Source organism: Drosophila hydei, unplaced genomic scaffold, assembly GCF_003285905.1.
Source record: "Drosophila hydei strain 15085-1641.00,03,60 unplaced genomic scaffold, DhydRS2 tig00000358-arrow-arrow-pilon, whole genome shotgun sequence".
Taxonomy (NCBI): Eukaryota; Metazoa; Arthropoda; class Insecta; order Diptera; family Drosophilidae; genus Drosophila; species Drosophila hydei.
Window position 1 is genome coordinate 436,020 of NW_022045716.1, and position 16,465 is coordinate 452,484.

Below are 16,465 nucleotides of genomic sequence, written 5' to 3' on the forward strand. Positions count from 1 at the left end.
CAAAACAAAAACTTGCAATAAATGTGTATACAGAAAACAGAAATCAGAAATTTGCTTTTATTTCAAATTTCAAAATCAAAATAGTGGGAATCTTAACGGTCATTTAAGCTAGCGCATGTATCATTCATAGCCACTAGCTCGGTGTCTTCAGTTGTGTGTTTAAGTGTGTGCTTAAATGTGTTTAAGCTAATGAGAATATTTAGCATATTCACATTAAAAAGTTCCATTTGACTCAGCACAGAAGTAAAATTTAAAATAACCGACATCTTAACGATTGACAAATTCGAATTTCAATATTATGTTCATGTTATCGATGTGTTGCCAACGAACAGCTACATGGTATGCACTTAAATATTGTCTAATCAACACTAAACCCAATTCGAAATAAAAGTAAAGTTATCGATGTCTGGCAACTATTATAGCAGTCAGCTTTATCGCACTAGCCAAAACTAATTCAATTGAAAAGAGTGGCATCGATGCTTATCGATGTCTAATAAAAATGCGATATTTGAATTATCTGGCTTACATGCTGTATTGTGCAACCCTAATTCAAGCCTATTCGCGTTCACGATGCCTATCACTCGTCCATTTTGTCAACGCTCCCAGCGGCATCCACAACGTAAGTGAATTTTCTTCATTTTTTTTTTTGTAAACTCAATTTACAATCTTAAAATTATAAATAATGCAAACTAATAAATTTAAGAATTGTGTAATTGCAATTCAAAAATCGTATTAGTTTTTTTTAACTTTGTTTTAATAAAGTTTTTCGTGCCGTATGGCACGTGTACTTTCCAGAAGTTAGGTTATGTTGCAAAGTGAAGCTGAAATCTACTTTATTTCTTTTCAATTGACATGTTTTCTTTTTGTACCATTGTAGGTTTCGTAACTCTTTCACGTTAAAATGTCGGGAGGCTTAGATATACTGTCCCTCAAAGAGGATGACATTACCAAAATGTTGGTTGCTACCACTCACCTGGGCTCCGAGAACGTCAACTTCCAGATGGAGCAATACGTTTTCAAGCGTCGTGCCGATGGTGTGAATATCATCAATTTGGGCAAAACTTGGGAGAAGCTGGTTTTGGCTGCACGCGCCATTGTTGCCATTGAGAATGCATCCGATGTGAGTAACGATTGAAGTTGTGTGTTTATATGTGTTTACAATATTTGTTGCTGTTTGGTGCACATGATGATACTAATCTAATCTTTCGGGTATGATATTCAATGATGTCAACTTTTAAACTGATTTGCCCAAACAGCATAAACACTTGATTGTCATTAGATGGTCACACTGTAAACCTTAAGCCTTTGCCATTTAAGTACCGTTATAAAACGCATTTTTATTGTAGGTCTTCGTCATCTCGTCGCGTCCCATTGGTCAGCGCGCTGTGCTGAAGTTCGCCAAGTACACGGACACCACACCTATTGCCGGCCGCTTTACACCCGGTGCCTTCACCAATCAGATCCAGCCCGCTTTCCGTGAGCCACGTCTGTTGGTTGTCACCGATCCCAATACCGATCACCAGCCCATTATGGAGGCGTCGTACGTGAACATCCCCGTTATTGCGTTCACCAATACAGATTCCCCATTGCGCTACATTGACATTGCCATCCCATGCAACAACAAATCACCCCATTCGATTGGTCTTATGTGGTGGTTGTTGGCTCGTGAGGTGCTCCGTCTCCGTGGTACCATTTCTCGCACCACCGAATGGCCCGTGGTTGTGGATCTCTTCTTCTATCGTGATCCTGAAGAGGCTGAGAAGGAGGAAGCTGCCGCAGCCAAGGAGCTGCTGCCACCACCCAAAATTGAGGAAGCCGTCGATCATCCTGTCGAGGAGACCACCAACTGGGCCGATGAGGTTGCTGCCGAAACTGTCGGCGGAGTCGAGGACTGGAACGAGGACACCGTCAAGACGTCCTGGGGCAGCGATGGTCAGTTCTAAAATGTTAAGGAGACAACGCCGGCCAAGAGCGGCCTAAACGAACTGTCAAGCATAAATAAATGCCAACATTCATATTTCTCCCAAAAAAGTGTTTCTATTTACTAACAAAAAATGGCGACTGATCAAGCTTACATGCAATAGAGCAGTACAGCAATATGTATAGAGAACCGTGTAGGAAAGAAGTCTGCGTGGATGCTAAATTTGAGTTCAACAAACATGTGGATGTTTTGCTACAAAACCAATTTCAGAATAGATACCTTTATGTGTATTTAAATGCTGACTGCTGTATACTAGGCAACATTTTTTCGTTATGCCCACTGCATTCGAAGTGAAACGTGGTCAAAAGAAAAATGAACAGAAGTGACCAAACTTTTAGGGAATATGCATAGGCAAATAAACATATTTCAACTTTTAAGAATTTCGAATACATCTAGTTACTTTTATATCAATATATTAGAGAAAAAACAGTTACAGTATTAATAAATTTATTTCTTTTTTTGCTTGTTTTGCTTTATACAAATAGAAAACAGTTAATCATTGCTTAGTTATATAGATATACAAGAGCTCCACAATCCAGATGATTGACTCAAAAAAAAACATGATATATATATACACATATATATATATATATTGCATATAAGTATGTTTAACTAGAACTGCGAATACCGTAAACCCAAATTGAATAAATGAATGAATAAGCAATATAATATATATATATATGTATATATATATATATATCTTTCGAGTCTCGCTCGTAATTATATATAAGAAACATTTACAAATATGATTAAGCAATTGGAAAATTTAAATGAGATTTGTTATAGGTTCTGTTCTATATATAAGCAATGATTCATTAGAATAATGGAACTCAAGAAAAAAACAAAAAAAAAATATTTAGAAAATATATATATAAGTATGGGTATGTGGTATGTGTGTATGTGCGTGTATCCATTATTATTATTATTATTGTTTTTCTTTATTGTAGGTAAATGGATTTGGACGAGCTTTAAATTCCGTCATTTTGCGCAGTTCCTTAGCTTCCTCCATTTCTCGTTGCTTGCGTTGTTCGTCTTCCTGGAAAACGAAAGAGAAATCAAGAGATATATTGTTAAAACTTGAAGCATGTTAAGAATGAAAACAGCGTTTACTTAATGAAGTGAAGCATAGACTAAAAGACTTACAGATTATGCACATATCATGTTATAAATTCCTAGAACTTCCATTTAGATTTCCTATATTTTACTCTAAGCTCGTGTCAGTTATCACTTCCTATTTGTTTCTCTTCCTCTTTCGTACTCTACACTTTGATCTCTATGTGTTCTCTCTCTCTCTCAATCTCATCTCACTCACTTTTTATTCTTCTTTTCTCTCCTCGTTGCTTTATTTAATTGCTAGCAGTCCCTTTCTCTCTCTCTCTCTTCTTACTACTTATTATCTCCCTCTCACTCTTCTATCCTTTGCTCTTTTGTGTCTTTATATCTTATCTTATCTTTATATCTTTCCCCTCATCCTATCCACTTTTTTCTCTCTTTCCTTTCCTATCTTCTCACCTCTAATACCGATCTTCCATCTCACCATTCGTTTTCCATATATATATATATATGTGCGGATGTGTGTGTGTGCTTGTGTTTGTATTTCACTTTACGCACTTTACTCTTTCGCTTCCATAAAAACTTTCGGAACTGCCCGCCGCAACATTTGTTCGCTCGCTCAATTAAAATGAATAGTTAGATGGATCATTAATGCGGCGAATACCTGAACTGAACCATAAGAAGTAGCAGAAGCAACACAGAAATGCAACGAACCGTACAAAGTACAGCGAAAGCTTAGAAGATACAATCAAATGGCGAGATACTTGTCTTATTAGATAAATCAATTGATATACAAAGGAATAGAAATTAGCATGAAACAACTTTTTTCTTCTGAGTGTTCGCATGACAGATATATGTATAAATAAATACATCTATGAATAAAAATTAAGATTGCATTTGTATTGGGACTGTCAATGCATCAATGAGTTAAACAAAATACAATAAAGTATCGATGCATCAGAGTGAACGAGAGAGAGACACTGCATGTGATGAGGAAAACGGTGCGTGAGTGTGTGTATGAATAACGTATCTGCGTACAAATGTGTAAAAAAAAAAAGGGGGGGAAAAAACATGGATGTATGAGCAACATCAGTGTGAGCGAGACAGAGCATGTGATAGGCGAACGACTGCCTGTGCCTGTGGCGACTATTATGTATGCATGTATTGCAAAGGAGACAAATGCAAAGGAACAGTCAGCAAAGTCAAAGAACGCGCAAGAGAGCATGTGATTGCAAATAAGTGTGTGTGTTTGTTGTACATGTATTATCTATGCATGTGCGAATTCGCTTCGCATATGCTTTACGCACCAGTCAATGTGATTAACAGGAAGAAAAAAAGTTTAAAAAAATAAAATAAGAAAACCCACTCAAACAGATCTAAAATGTTTTTGTGCTGCAAGCGACTACGCCATACGCTGTTATAGCAGCTGTTTGTAATGTGACTGTTATACGTAAGCTTTCATGTATGAGTTAATTTACACGAGTTGTCATACAATTTTTTTTCTATTATACGAGAAACTGTCGTATGTAAGTGCTTCTAAGTGGGTTTAACTATTGTACAGTGTTAAGTGTAATGTGTAAGCTGTTCTATGTATACGATAAAATTAGCTATATATCTTTCAGTTAACATTCATCCTTAGAGTTGAGCAATGTTATATGCCGCTATATACGCTATATCTTTCAGTTAACTTTCATCCTTAGAGTTGAGCGATGTTACATGCCGCTCTATTTATAAACTGTTATACGTCAGGCAGCTGTTAAATGAAACTTATATACTTATATACTTGTCGTACAGCCAGAGGAATCGTATATACTCTATGATCACTCATTGAACAGTGTATAATAATTATCTAGCAGTGTATAACAGCAGCAGCAGCCACTGAAGCTGATAAGATTAGCATAAAACTTGAAATGGAATCCGAGCTAAAGCAAAAGACGAATGCGAATCACATCATATGAATTTTTTTATATGTTTATACGCAACGGACGTGGACAAAACTCCATAGGTATGTGCGTATACCCCCCTATATATATATACATATATATATGTATATGATTCTATATGTATTTAGCTTGTGCAGTACCAGTAATCCAGTTCGCATTCGGTCGTCCAGCTTCGTGTTCTTTTTTTTGTTTTTTTGTTGTTATTCCATGACTGTTATACACAGCGTTTGTGGCTTCAAGCTCAGCAATTGATCGAAGCAGGGGCAGCGGCGGAGGGTGTGGCAGTGGCAGGTGGCGTTGTTGTTGCAATTGCTGATTGATTAACCGTTTGCTCATCCGCCAAAGACATGCTGTTGTCGCCATAAAAACGCGGCTCATCATGCGCCTCAGCTGATCCCGGCAAATCCTCATCGGTATCATCGTCATTCGAGCTGTCCGCCGCACCACTTATGTTCAGTTTCGAGGCGCGCTGCTCCACTGACCCATCTGGATCGGGCGCGTGTCGCAAACGGTCATAGCAAGCATCACAGACCCTCAACGCTTTGCCGGTTTGTTGGGGCAAGAGGAACTTCTTGGTGGAGCAAGCTGAACAAACGACAGCGCCACAATTTCGGCAATGATGACGTCTCTGGACAAATGTGAACTGTGTCTTCTTGCAGTGCATGCAAATGCTAGCCTCAGCATCTGGCACCCAAACGGCCGCATGATTTCCAGGCGGCTTCTTGCCGCTCTTACGCAACAGATCCTCGACACATTTATTGATATGGGCCATCCACTCCTGCTTCTCCGTACTGGTTGCGGCATAGACGACGAAAGACTTCGTGGTGGTGCGTATGTACCAGCCATTGCGATATTGTTGATTATCGGCTATCGAGTCCAATGAGACCTCTTCGAGGGGCATTATGTGCTGTTTGTTATACTTCTTCTTGCCAATCACAATGTTGCCATAGACAAGTATATCGTTGAATAGAAAGAACTGCCGCGATTTCGGACGTTTGCGGCACATTTTGGTCAGAACACCTTCGCCGACCAGAACACGTCCGGGTATCGCAAGTGGCACGCCAGAGCTGCCAAAACAACTCTCGACGGAGGCGATGCGCCGGGTGTTCAATTCCGAGTTAACAAGACGATCCACCATTTTTCTTCTTTTTCTTTTCTATTTTTGCTTGCTGCAGCGAAAGTGGCGCCACCTATCCGTTTGGCCAAGAGCTTTGTTTACAGTTTACAGTTTTTTTCTTTCTGTTTTCTACAGACGACTGTTGCTTCACAAGCCGTGGCGTACTTCAACTGTGACGACGACAAATTATGTTGTTTTTGTTGTTGATGTCGCTCCAAGCGTGTATGTGTGTAAGTATATAAATATGTATATATGCATATATATACATATAAATATAAATATAAATATATATATATATGTATAATTATATATATATATATATTTATATATATGTATACAAAAATGTATAAATATATATATATATTTATATTTGTGTGTGAATTTGGGCGCAGCAGCTGCTTTGTATCCTTTTCACTATAATTTCGAGTTTTGTGCTTTGTTGCGTTTTTTTTTACCGAAATTTCCTTTTTTTAGTCACGCGTTGCGCCCTTTATGCAATTTATATATAAATATATATATATGTGCACAATATAACTGATTTCTACGCCGTCCGTTTACCGAAACGTCATGACTCACACCACACACAAACAACAAGTATGCATACACACATATGTGGACAATATGTAGTAGTACATGTGTGTATATATTATTGTATATATATTTAGGGTATTTCCTTTCTTTCTGTAGTGTTACACTTTGCTAATATACTTCAATTTAAGTGATGTGTTGATTTTTCTTCTTTTTTTACCCAACAAACTAGCGATTAAATTAAAACTGAGATGCTCTAAACTTTAATTTCGCCTCAACTGCTGAATGGCAGCTGCTAACGCACAAATGAGTCGCTGCATAGCTATGTTAGCGCAATGTAGAGCATTGACGCATAATTATTACAGTGTTGCACGGAACTCGCAACAGTGTGACCAGTCGATCTACGTTCAATTAGATTTTAAAATAATTACCTTCTTCTTTTTCTCATCAAGATTACATTGGACGACATTATTATACTCCCGACGTTCGCGCACGCGCTGGTCAGAGCGCAGCTGAAATGGTTTCAATTCGGCAAGGCCAGCTCTTCGTACATTTTTGGCAATATCATATTCCTGTTGCAATATTTTCGAGTTCTAAGCAAGGAAATTCAACATGTTCGTTATAATAACAATAGCAATATTTTTCTACTTGGACTTTACCTCTTCCCGGCGTTTTCGCCGCTCCAAATGCTCGTAGGAATGCTTCAATGTTTCCGGCGTCACAGGCACCGTTATCCTATGGATAACAATTGTATCAGCCAAACGCTTATGCAATGCTTTAAAATTTGGCACCGGCTTGCTATGAAATTGACGCGCCTTACGCTCCTCCTCCTCTCGTTGCCGCATCATCATCTCCCGCTTGGCCTGATAAGTATTCTTGCATTCGTAAACCCTTGGCGCCTTTCCAACAGGTCCTTGCTCGGCTTGGCTTTTCGCTAAAGGAGTCCAATCGAGCTTCAATCTGGGCTTCAATCCAAGTATCTCATCCACCTCCTGATCCCTTAAAGATTCAGTGTGCTCGGGAATTGGCGAATCCACCGTTTCCTCTTCACCTTGTAAAGAATCGGTTGACAAATCCAATTGCAACTGCATCTGACGTTTAGATTCAATATGTACTATATCATCCTCATCACAATTTTGATAAGACGCCTGTTCTGTTTTATAGCTTACTATATTCACTGCGTTAAAATTCTGATCACAAACTGATTCATCCTGTATCTCCTTCTTAATCAACTCAGTAGTTTTTAAATTTATTACGTCCTCTTCAATTAAATTTTGATCACAGGCGGATTTGTACTGTTTCTGCCGCGTCATCCTCCAGTTCGTGTTGAACTGATCACTCAAGTTTTCCTTGTTGGAAGAGGAAGCAGCCGCTAAAATGATTTTATATGGATTACAAAATTAACTGTAAATTGAATAACCATAAATCGTCATACCGCACAAATCGCTTGAATATTCCATTTTATTGGCGCTTGTTTTGGTTTCGTTCCAGTCGAAATTCAAATTTGCATTTTTCGAATTATAATTATCCAAAAAATCTATTGTATCACCCATTGCGTTTGACCTGTTTGATGAAGCAGCTGCTAAAATGGCGCATTTTTTTCGAGTTAACTGTAATTTTCGAATTCAACGCAAAAGCATTAAGTACTTACTAAAAAAATTTTGTGAATGATCAAGGTTGTAATCGCCCACGCTTATTTCGTTCCAGTCAAAATCGCTTTTCTTATATTCGTTGTTACTTAAATTAGCCATATTACTGAACAAATATAACACGACGCTAAGATTTCAAACAATATGAAAACAAAGGCAAGCACACTTTTAATTTGCAGAGTTGCTTAGTGCCTATCGATAGCTATATTGCGGAACGACATCGATTAAGTGGTTGCATTTCAATTACAATTATGAATGAATAAGCTAGCGAGGCGATTGTTCTTTAATATATTTTATACTATTAACTGCAAATCATTTGTGCATATATATTTTCCGATTCTGACACTTAAACATTACAAATATTCAAATTTAACCATCAGCAACTTTTACCGATAGCTACATGTTGGTTGGCAATATCACACAATCAGGCGGTTAAATAACAGTTGAAAACCAGCAAACATTTTGCATTTATTTGCCAGGGATACGCATACAGAGCATGCTGGCCAATTGCCTATTTTTATTTTTATAACACCTAACAAATTACAAAAAATATAATTATTTAAATTCGATATACACAATAAGTGTATATGCTTTAAGTAACTTAGTACGCTAATAGTCCATCGTAGACAACATTATTTGTTTGTATATGTAAATTCTTTGCGACTGGACTCAGTCTTCGCAAGCAACTTCTAATATGGGCGTCGCTTGAATTGTATAATTATGTTTGGTACACCACGGACTAATGCGAAATCCGATGAGCTATCAATGAATCCAACATTGGAGCATCCCTAAAAGCGCATGCCGCCAAGTACCGTTGAACGCTTGGTTTTCCTCATACTTGAATCGGCTTTATGCTGACGCTTGCGCGGCAGCAGAGGCGATGGATTATCATCTATTTCCGACTGCACTGAATCCTCATCGCAATCGTTGCTGAATAGCGTGCGACGGACGCTACGTGGTGCCGGCACCTCGCTCTCATCGTCGGTTAATACATTACGTGGACTTCGAATCCGCCAATGACGCTGCATGCCGGGAGTTCTTGGCTTCAACTTCTCATAGACAATCAGACAAATGTCTATGGAGCTTTCATTTATGCATACGAGTGAATTGCAGCGATAGCCCAAAGTTAACGACACCCGACAGTTTTCGCCTAGTTCAATGCCGCCATCGTTTTGCTTATGAGAAGCCTGCAATGATCCACTGGCAGTGATGAAGTCCATCAACTCTGTGCTGTTAGCCGGTGTAGATGCACGTGGAGGTGTTATCAACTGATTGGTACATGTAGCAATTGCAGCCTGCTCCTCTTCTTCATCACTCTCTGCACGCAAATGTACCGATGTTGGTAATATTTTTGGTTCTTTAAGTCGACTGCGTAGCACTTGAAAGCTGCGTGCGAAACGCTCTTTAAGCAACAATTCCTCCGACTCAGTACAGCGCTGTGCATTCAAAAAGTCCATATGATTAAAGCGTCCTATGATTTGTGTGCGCAAATAGCTTGTTACAGATCCAATACCCTTTACGTTGCGTCCAAGCAACGATAAAATACAATCATCAGAGAGCTCTCTGCGTATTTGACCATCATCCATGCATTGCAGAAAGCGCCGAAGCAACTGGCTGGGCAACACTAAAAGTATCTTTGAGTTATAAAACGGATCGACAAATTCAATATATTTACTAACCTGGGCACTCTGCTGTTTGTTCTTCATGCATTTTTTAAAGAATTTGTTCACATAGGCAAAAGTAAGCGAAATAAATATTTGGTTGATGCGCTATGTGGGAACAGCAACGTTGCATGTACACGAATTGCGATGTTCTATCGATTTATATCACGCGTATCGATGTATTTGTTTTAAAAAATATATTTTCATTTCTTGAGAATCAAAAGTGTGCCCAGACACAAACACAATATACTGCTATATTTGTTTTACAATTTTAATTTGAGTGATCACGCCTTTATTTATAAAATGTATACATACATGTATACATTCATAATGATATATGTATGCAAATACATTTATATTCAATTCGATCTGTGTAAATTGATAGTTTTTTAGATTTTAGTTTTTGTTCAGATTTTCGGGAACTTGAATTGCAACGACTAATCGATATATTTCTTGCATATTGACTTATAAAGATATTTGAGAGCAAACGTAATATACTGATTTTGTATGTATTAAAAATTCAATTTGAGTTATCAGACCTATAAATATATATGTTCAATTTTTATGAAAACAAAAAATTTCTTTACGAATCACGCACGACATATTTATAACAATTTTTTTGAATAAGTTTCGATATGGGCGCAAACAATAGCAAACCGCAAACTGTGCAAATACCAAATACATCACCATTTCAAATCAGCCGGGAAGTTTTGGAGCGCGTCGAGAAGGCAACCAAAGCGGAAAAGGGACCCATTGCCACAACAGTTCCTGTTCCCGTACCCGTTACTGCTGCGTGTGAGCATTGTAATCGTAAAACAACAGCAGCAGCAGCTGGTGGAGATGCCGCTGCAGCTGGAACGAGCGGCAGCAATGAAAAACAGGCGCAGGTGCAAACGTATCAGCAGCAACAGGTGGCACTCTCTTCATCTTGGGCACGGCGCTCAACAGAAATAGAGGAGACTCAATTTACGAAAACATTAGATCGAGTGCACAATTTGTTTGGGCAGCCTGTTAAATGGGCCAAGGCCAATGAATGTACAGCGGATATTGATAAAATGGAAAAGCAATTGATAAACTGCTATCACCAGTACGGCAAGGAGCCATTGAAATGTGCCGCCTTGGCTAAAATATACCACACCTTTGTTTTCAATAAGCAGGTGGATGCCGTCCAGAGTACAAAGCACGATGATCAGGATGTAAAGGGGGCCGATAATAATTGATGCTTGGTTCTTCTGTCTCGCTCGATTGACAATAAACTAAAACGAATGCGTATTATTGAAATATCATAGAGATTTTAAATATAACGACCGCATTAATTGTACATAGCTGATATACCAAATTGAAGGGCATTAAAAGCGCTCGAAAAAGTTTAGTTCATATTTGTATGATATCAAACCGTTTAGATCTTAAACTTAAACTTGTGTGGGCATTAAAAGCTTTCGCAGCTTTCAACTATCAGCACACTCAATTTAGTTCTTTAGTTCATTACACACACGGACACATTCAGTCAAATAGCTTTCAGCTATCAACACGCGCTCACAGCTGACGCAAAACATTTTTGTTATTTAGTTCATTGCAATAAGCAGCAGCAGCAGCGACGTCCTGGCATCTCTGGCGTCCTATGCACATAGTACTAAAAACTAGCATTACAATAAGTTTTAGTTCTAACATAAGCAAAAGATACATAAACGCACACATGTGTGTGTTTGCGCTTACATATGTAAGTATGCGTTTTACAAGGTAGCAACACGACGGCTAAGGTTCTTCTATATACATACATACCTAGAAATTTTCTGTTAGTTTATTGTGGGTGTAAATGCCGATTACGCATAAATCTTGAGCAACATACAATTACATAAACACACATTTGACTGTGCGTGCGTGTGACTGTGTGCATGCGTAACGCTTCCTTGCCAAAGACATTGTTATGACACGGGCAAAACGAGTGCCCGTTAGGAAATTTTCTGTGCTAAATCATGCACTTAACTGCTCACTGAATAATAATAATTTGTGACAATTGTGTTTATTGAATACAGCGTATACACATATACACACTAACATCCATATGTGCATAAGGGGTAGCATGAACGGTAAACAGTAAACACATAGGAAATTTGCGACTTTTTTTTGCCAAATTTTTGGCATAGGTGAAATTTCTTTACAGCTTTCATAAGCACATACCCTTGACTTCCACTACGCCCGTCCTCATCTGTCAACTGGCAAAAATTGAGGAAACGGAAAAGCTTTTGCACGATCGTGCAACAAAATGCATTTTCAATGGCAATTGCATTTTTTTTGTTGGCAAATAATTTGTAGCTTTTAGTATGCGTGCAACCATTGTGACACTTAGTCGAAAATATATATATTTCTTCTATAAAAGCAAAGTTCAAATACTGTGGGAAAAAGTGCAGCATCAAATTGCGCGCCTGTCTTCAAAAAACAGTTGAAACTAAAGCAAAAACAAAAACGCAAGTACAACTCAAAAGCAGAGACTTCTGCACGCAAACCCCAGTCATCAATTGGCTTGGGGTTTTTTGATATATATATGTCATAAGTATAAAGTTGGCGGGCTACATGTATATGTAAATATATTATATATTCAGTTTGCATTTATATAAGTATACACATAATAAAAATATGAAAAATCGCAACATCAAATTTCGCGTCTACCTTCAAAAATAATAGTGAAAAAAAAAAACGAAATACAAAAAGCACGCTGAATAAAGCTCCTCCTGCTTCTCCTTGCGGCCCAGTGGTCAATTGGATAATGTTTCTGCCTGGGCTTACATGCATACATGTGTAGAATGAGGAAAGGGTATAAATATGTGCCATACGCTTAATTAGATTTCTTATATTGACTTTTTATATGCGTATTCGTCGTCGTCGTGGTTATCGTCGGGTTTTTCCATCTATTTAATGCTTTTGCTCCTTAGTGTGTGTTCCTTGGTTTAGTTAGATTAAATGACAACTAAAATGTTGCGCAGCTGGCAGCGCATTTTCATTGCCAAGCTCAAATTGCATCCCATGGCCAAGGGCGTGTTGACCTATGCATTTATGTGGCCCACAGGCAGCCTCATCCAGCAGACGTTAGAGGGCCGCAATTTTAGTAAGTCCACAAGAGATCTCAGATAAATCGAATATTCAATATCCAATACCCAATTCCCATTTCCCTTCCCATCCAGAGACATACGATTGGGCACGTGCTCTGCGCTTCAGTCTCTTTGGTGGCCTCTATGTGGCGCCCTGTCTCTATGGCTGGTTGCGTCTCAGCAGTGCCATGTGGCCGCAGACGAATCTGCGCGTTGGCCTGTTGAAGGTGAGTAATAGGTGGCCTAGCTCGAAGATGGGCAAATTCCTTATCTAAATATTGCAGGCCTTAACGGAGCAAGTATCTTACGGCCCCTTTGCCTGCGTTAGCTTCTTTATGGGCATGAGCTTGTTGGAGCTGAAGACCTTTGAGCAGGCCATTGCCGAGACTAAGGCGAAGGCCCTTCCCACATACAAGGTTTGAACTACGAGGGCGTGGCTGAAGGTGGTCTCTATCTAACTTGGCTTCATCATTGACAGGTAGGCCTCTGCGTTTGGCCCGTTTTACAGACAATCAACTTTTCGCTAGTGCCGGAGCACCATCGCGTTGTCTTCGTCAGCATTTGCAGCCTCATGTGGACTATATTTTTGGCATATATGAAAACGCGAGCAGCCCAGTCACCAGCAGGTCTAGAAGAAGTAGCCTGAAAAGTAACTGCAACAGCTGCCAGTGATCAAGCTGCTTGCATTGCAGCTTTTTATATATAGAGGAGGAGAAGCAGGTTGACTCAGCAAGAGATGAAGATGAAGCTATCGAGTTGTCAGCGGCAGCAGCTGTCAGAGGAGAAAGAGGAGGCAGGAGCGGCACTCCCTTGTTTTTGTATAGGAGCAAAAGCAGCCGCAGTCGCAGCTGCTGGATACCAATTCTGAAATGTCCTTGTTTTTGTATGTATGTATGCATGCATGAGTAGAACTAGACTGTGCTTGCCCTTGAAGCAGCTACTGGAAGCACGCTATGGACAGTTCTTGCTGTTGCTGTAGACCAATTCATAGCTTCGCTCTTCTATTGTATATAAAACTGTTTTTTAATTTAGGACAAATTGCTGTTTAGGTAAATAAAATGCATTTAAGTACAAACGTGTTAATTGTGGAGTGGAGGTGGTTTACGTGCCACAACCAGATCGCCAATCCAGAGCCGTGAATGATGTGGATCATGACAGCCCACTGTCTCTCTTATCCAATCCACATAGGCAGAGACTTCGGTGAAAACGCCCGGATAGGGTGGACGTGTGCAGGGCTTCACACTCCACGATACGATGCCAATTTGGGTGTCCAAGGCGGGCAATAGTAGCGGGCCACCTGAATCGCCGCTGCATTGTCCCTTCCCGCCCTCGGGCAGGCCAGCGCAGAGCTGGCTACGGTGTAGTTGCGTTTCATGACGTCGACTGCACTCCTCGTCGCTGAACACTTGCAGCTGCGCCTTCTGCAGCTTCAATTGCAGCGCGCCTCCAGTCTGCAAAATGCATAGTTAATGGTCAATGAATGATGTTAATGCTAATGCATAATACGAACTGCATTCAATCCCCAGCCAGCGAGTATGGCGCTGCTATTCGCTTCGACTTGCTGCAGTGGCTTGGGCAATCGCACTGGCTGCACACTGCGGCTATAGAGAATTGGCACCTTCAGCTGCAGCAGCGCTATGTCATGAATGTACTTGTCCTGCGGCTCGTAGCCAGGATGTACATGTATGGCTGTTATCCAAGCCAGCTGGCTGGCATTGCGGTCGATTTGATTACTGCCATATTGCACATTCAGCTGCTCCGGCTTGGAGCCGCGCACACAATGCGCCGCTGTCAATACCCAACGGGAGTTCAACAATGTTGCTCCACACGAGTGTGCGCCCGTCTTGGCACGACGCAGTGATAGCTGAAGAATAGAGAGAGAGAGTGGAATTTAAAGATGCATTTGATCGTTCATAGGCTTTGCTTACCGCATAGGGGAACTCGCCTTGGTCAGCTAAGGTGCCATTCACTATCTTGCCATCCTGTTGATCTTCTTGTGCTGTTGCCTCAGCTCCAGCCACTCCTTTCTCTCCTGCTACTTCTGGTGCATTATATGCCTCTCTTGGTTTGCTGTACTCATTTATTTCATTGGAAAACTTTCCTTGCTGCGCTTCGCCCACTTTCAGTCTTAGTTCTACTCCTTCTGCTTCGCTGGTGACTTGCAAACCAATCCCAATTAGAAGCAGTGTACACCAATAGCGTGACATGTTGTTTGTTTCGAATTTGGCTGGCAGCTATTGCATTTATTTAAGCCCCCACACAGCAGGCTTTTTACATTAAAAACAACCCGCATACTAGTAGGTCAGTTGGCCTTTGGGTTTCTGCAAACTGAAAACGGGAATTGATTAACATGCATTTACATTAATTACACACTCACACACACACAGATTGAGAGATGGCTTCTACAGTGGTGTGGCAACAGCTGAAGAGCTTCATCGTTAGATATCCCATTGCGCGTGGTATGATATCGTATAGCCTGATTTGGCCCACGGGCAGCCTGATACAGCAGACATTTGAAGGCAAGAGCTGGGGTGAGTTGCACACAAGTGCTTAATATATGTATATAGATCTACAATAGATGCGTTGTCGTTGCAGGCAGCTACGATTGGTGGCGCGTCTTTCGCTTTAGCATGTATGGCGGATTGTTTGTGGCGCCCACGCTCTATGGCTGGGTGAAGGTAACTGTTTTCTGCTATAGATTCCCTTGTACATCGACATCTTCCTACAGATCTCCAGTGCTATGTGGCCACACACATCTCTGCGCTATGGCGTTATTAAGGCTGCCGTGGAGACCATTTCGTACACACCTGCCGCAATGACCTGCTTCTATTTCATTATGAGCTTGCTGGAGTCAAAAACGGTGCAGGAAGCTGTGGCCGAGGTTGGCAAGAAGTTTCTGCCCACCTACAAGGTACACGCATACCAAGTTTAATATAGATTATCATCTTAAATACCTATTCCTATATTTATTTATACTAAACAGGTTGCTTTGGCAGTTTGGCCTTTGGTAGCCACCATCAACTTTTCTTTGATACCTGAACGCAATCGTGTGCCTTTTATTAGTGTGTGTAGCTTATGCTGGACATGTTTCCTGGCTTATATGAAACACTTGGAGCACCATGAGGTGGATCAAGTTATTTAATTATGTTGTATTTGTATAGTATTGTAAATAGCTTTAATAAAATTAGGAAAGATAAGTGACCGGTCCTTATTGATGTAAAGAAGGCAAAAGTGTGACCAGTTGTTTTCGGAAAAACAAAAAACAATCAGAAATAACACTAAATATCGATATAATTAATTACCTCCACAGAGCGTGATCTACAGGGTCAGCATCGCCAGGCAATTAACTATTATTCAAAAGTTTTTTCACCCACACTTTACTCTTTGCTTTTCTGAACAACAATAATTCTGTAAAATATCACTACAGGCTTTAATATCGATATG

The 16,465-nt window shown here is 40.0% G+C and overlaps 8 protein-coding genes across 18 annotated transcripts; 4 read left to right on the forward strand and 4 right to left on the reverse strand.

Annotated features, from left to right (window-relative positions):
* The first annotated feature begins 537 nt into the window (after window positions 1-537).
* LOC111602940 (40S ribosomal protein SA) lies at window positions 538-2,031 on the forward strand. The gene is made up of 3 exons (XM_023320341.1): window positions 538-619; window positions 878-1,120; window positions 1,347-2,031. The coding sequence occupies exons 2-3, from the start codon at window positions 902-904 to the stop codon at window positions 1,941-1,943; spliced, it is 816 nt and encodes a 271-aa protein (XP_023176109.1). The 5' UTR covers window positions 538-619; window positions 878-901; the 3' UTR covers window positions 1,944-2,031.
* A 740-nt stretch (window positions 2,032-2,771) lies between these two features.
* On the reverse strand, window positions 2,772-8,393 carry LOC111602043 (stress response protein NST1). Of its 3 annotated transcripts, XM_023319151.2 has the most exons (6): window positions 8,274-8,393; window positions 8,058-8,204; window positions 7,792-7,994; window positions 7,282-7,713; window positions 7,054-7,215; window positions 2,772-3,017 (listed from the first exon to the last, which is right to left on the reverse strand). In XM_023319151.2, the coding sequence occupies exons 1-6, from the start codon at window positions 8,371-8,373 to the stop codon at window positions 2,907-2,909; spliced, it is 1,155 nt and encodes a 384-aa protein (XP_023174919.1). In that variant the 5' UTR covers window positions 8,374-8,393; the 3' UTR covers window positions 2,772-2,906. The 3 variants fall into 3 exon arrangements, with proteins under 3 accessions (XP_023174919.1, XP_023174842.1, XP_023174760.1); XM_023319074.2 differs by having other exon boundaries at window positions 7,282-7,994; window positions 8,058-8,201; XM_023318992.2 differs by having other exon boundaries at window positions 7,282-7,994.
* On the reverse strand, window positions 5,158-6,940 carry LOC111602243 (pleckstrin homology domain-containing family F member 1 homolog). 4 transcript variants are annotated; one of them, XM_023319507.2, is made up of 2 exons: window positions 6,843-6,940; window positions 5,158-6,264 (listed from the first exon to the last, which is right to left on the reverse strand). In XM_023319507.2, exon 2 carries the CDS (start codon window positions 6,113-6,115, stop codon window positions 5,219-5,221), a length of 897 nt encoding a protein of 298 aa, XP_023175275.1. In that variant the 5' UTR covers window positions 6,116-6,264; window positions 6,843-6,940; the 3' UTR covers window positions 5,158-5,218. The 4 variants fall into 4 exon arrangements, with proteins under 4 accessions (XP_023175275.1, XP_023175116.1, XP_023175040.1 ...); XM_023319348.2 differs by having other exon boundaries at window positions 6,803-6,940; XM_023319272.2 differs by lacking the exon at window positions 6,843-6,940 and adding an exon at window positions 6,550-6,794.
* A 357-nt stretch (window positions 8,394-8,750) lies between the features above and the next one.
* LOC111604672 (cell cycle negative regulator roughex) lies at window positions 8,751-10,172 on the reverse strand. Its single transcript, XM_023322837.1, has 2 exons — window positions 9,951-10,172; window positions 8,751-9,895 (listed from the first exon to the last, which is right to left on the reverse strand). The coding sequence occupies exons 1-2, from the start codon at window positions 9,979-9,981 to the stop codon at window positions 9,060-9,062; spliced, it is 867 nt and encodes a 288-aa protein (XP_023178605.1). The 5' UTR covers window positions 9,982-10,172; the 3' UTR covers window positions 8,751-9,059.
* A 136-nt stretch (window positions 10,173-10,308) lies between these two features.
* Window positions 10,309-11,263, forward strand: LOC111604890. Its single transcript, XM_023323133.1, has 2 exons — window positions 10,309-10,437; window positions 10,561-11,263. Exon 2 carries the CDS (start codon window positions 10,568-10,570, stop codon window positions 11,150-11,152), a length of 585 nt encoding a protein of 194 aa, XP_023178901.1. The 5' UTR covers window positions 10,309-10,437; window positions 10,561-10,567; the 3' UTR covers window positions 11,153-11,263.
* A 230-nt stretch (window positions 11,264-11,493) lies between these two features.
* Window positions 11,494-16,291, forward strand: LOC111600827 (protein sym1). Of its 2 annotated transcripts, none has more exons than XM_023317251.2 (5): window positions 11,494-11,652; window positions 15,409-15,552; window positions 15,617-15,699; window positions 15,750-15,932; window positions 16,005-16,291. In XM_023317251.2, the coding sequence occupies exons 2-5, from the start codon at window positions 15,417-15,419 to the stop codon at window positions 16,161-16,163; spliced, it is 561 nt and encodes a 186-aa protein (XP_023173019.1). In that variant the 5' UTR covers window positions 11,494-11,652; window positions 15,409-15,416; the 3' UTR covers window positions 16,164-16,291. The 2 variants fall into 2 exon arrangements, with proteins under 2 accessions (XP_023173019.1, XP_023172938.1); XM_023317170.2 differs by lacking the exon at window positions 11,494-11,652 and adding an exon at window positions 11,687-12,400.
* On the forward strand, window positions 12,541-13,992 carry LOC111600661 (mpv17-like protein). 3 transcript variants are annotated; one of them, XM_023316932.2, is made up of 5 exons: window positions 12,541-12,747; window positions 12,866-13,038; window positions 13,115-13,248; window positions 13,306-13,437; window positions 13,500-13,992. In XM_023316932.2, the coding sequence occupies exons 2-5, from the start codon at window positions 12,894-12,896 to the stop codon at window positions 13,665-13,667; spliced, it is 579 nt and encodes a 192-aa protein (XP_023172700.1). In that variant the 5' UTR covers window positions 12,541-12,747; window positions 12,866-12,893; the 3' UTR covers window positions 13,668-13,992. The 3 variants fall into 3 exon arrangements, 2 of the variants coding, with proteins under 2 accessions (XP_023172700.1, XP_023172781.1); XR_002751500.2 differs by having other exon boundaries at window positions 12,541-13,038; window positions 13,306-13,499; window positions 13,549-13,616; XM_023317013.2 differs by having other exon boundaries at window positions 12,541-13,038; window positions 13,504-13,629.
* LOC111600336 (trypsin-1) lies at window positions 13,990-15,480 on the reverse strand. Of its 3 annotated transcripts, XM_023316676.2 has the most exons (5): window positions 15,401-15,478; window positions 14,950-15,349; window positions 14,532-14,885; window positions 14,098-14,472; window positions 13,990-14,037 (listed from the first exon to the last, which is right to left on the reverse strand). In XM_023316676.2, the coding sequence occupies exons 2-4, from the start codon at window positions 15,226-15,228 to the stop codon at window positions 14,101-14,103; spliced, it is 1,005 nt and encodes a 334-aa protein (XP_023172444.2). In that variant the 5' UTR covers window positions 15,229-15,349; window positions 15,401-15,478; the 3' UTR covers window positions 13,990-14,037; window positions 14,098-14,100. The 3 variants fall into 3 exon arrangements, with proteins under 3 accessions (XP_023172444.2, XP_023172282.2, XP_023172209.2); XM_023316514.2 differs by lacking the exon at window positions 13,990-14,037 and having other exon boundaries at window positions 14,085-14,472; window positions 15,405-15,480; XM_023316441.2 differs by lacking the exon at window positions 13,990-14,037 and having other exon boundaries at window positions 14,085-14,472.
* Window positions 16,292-16,465: the final 174 nt, after the last annotated feature.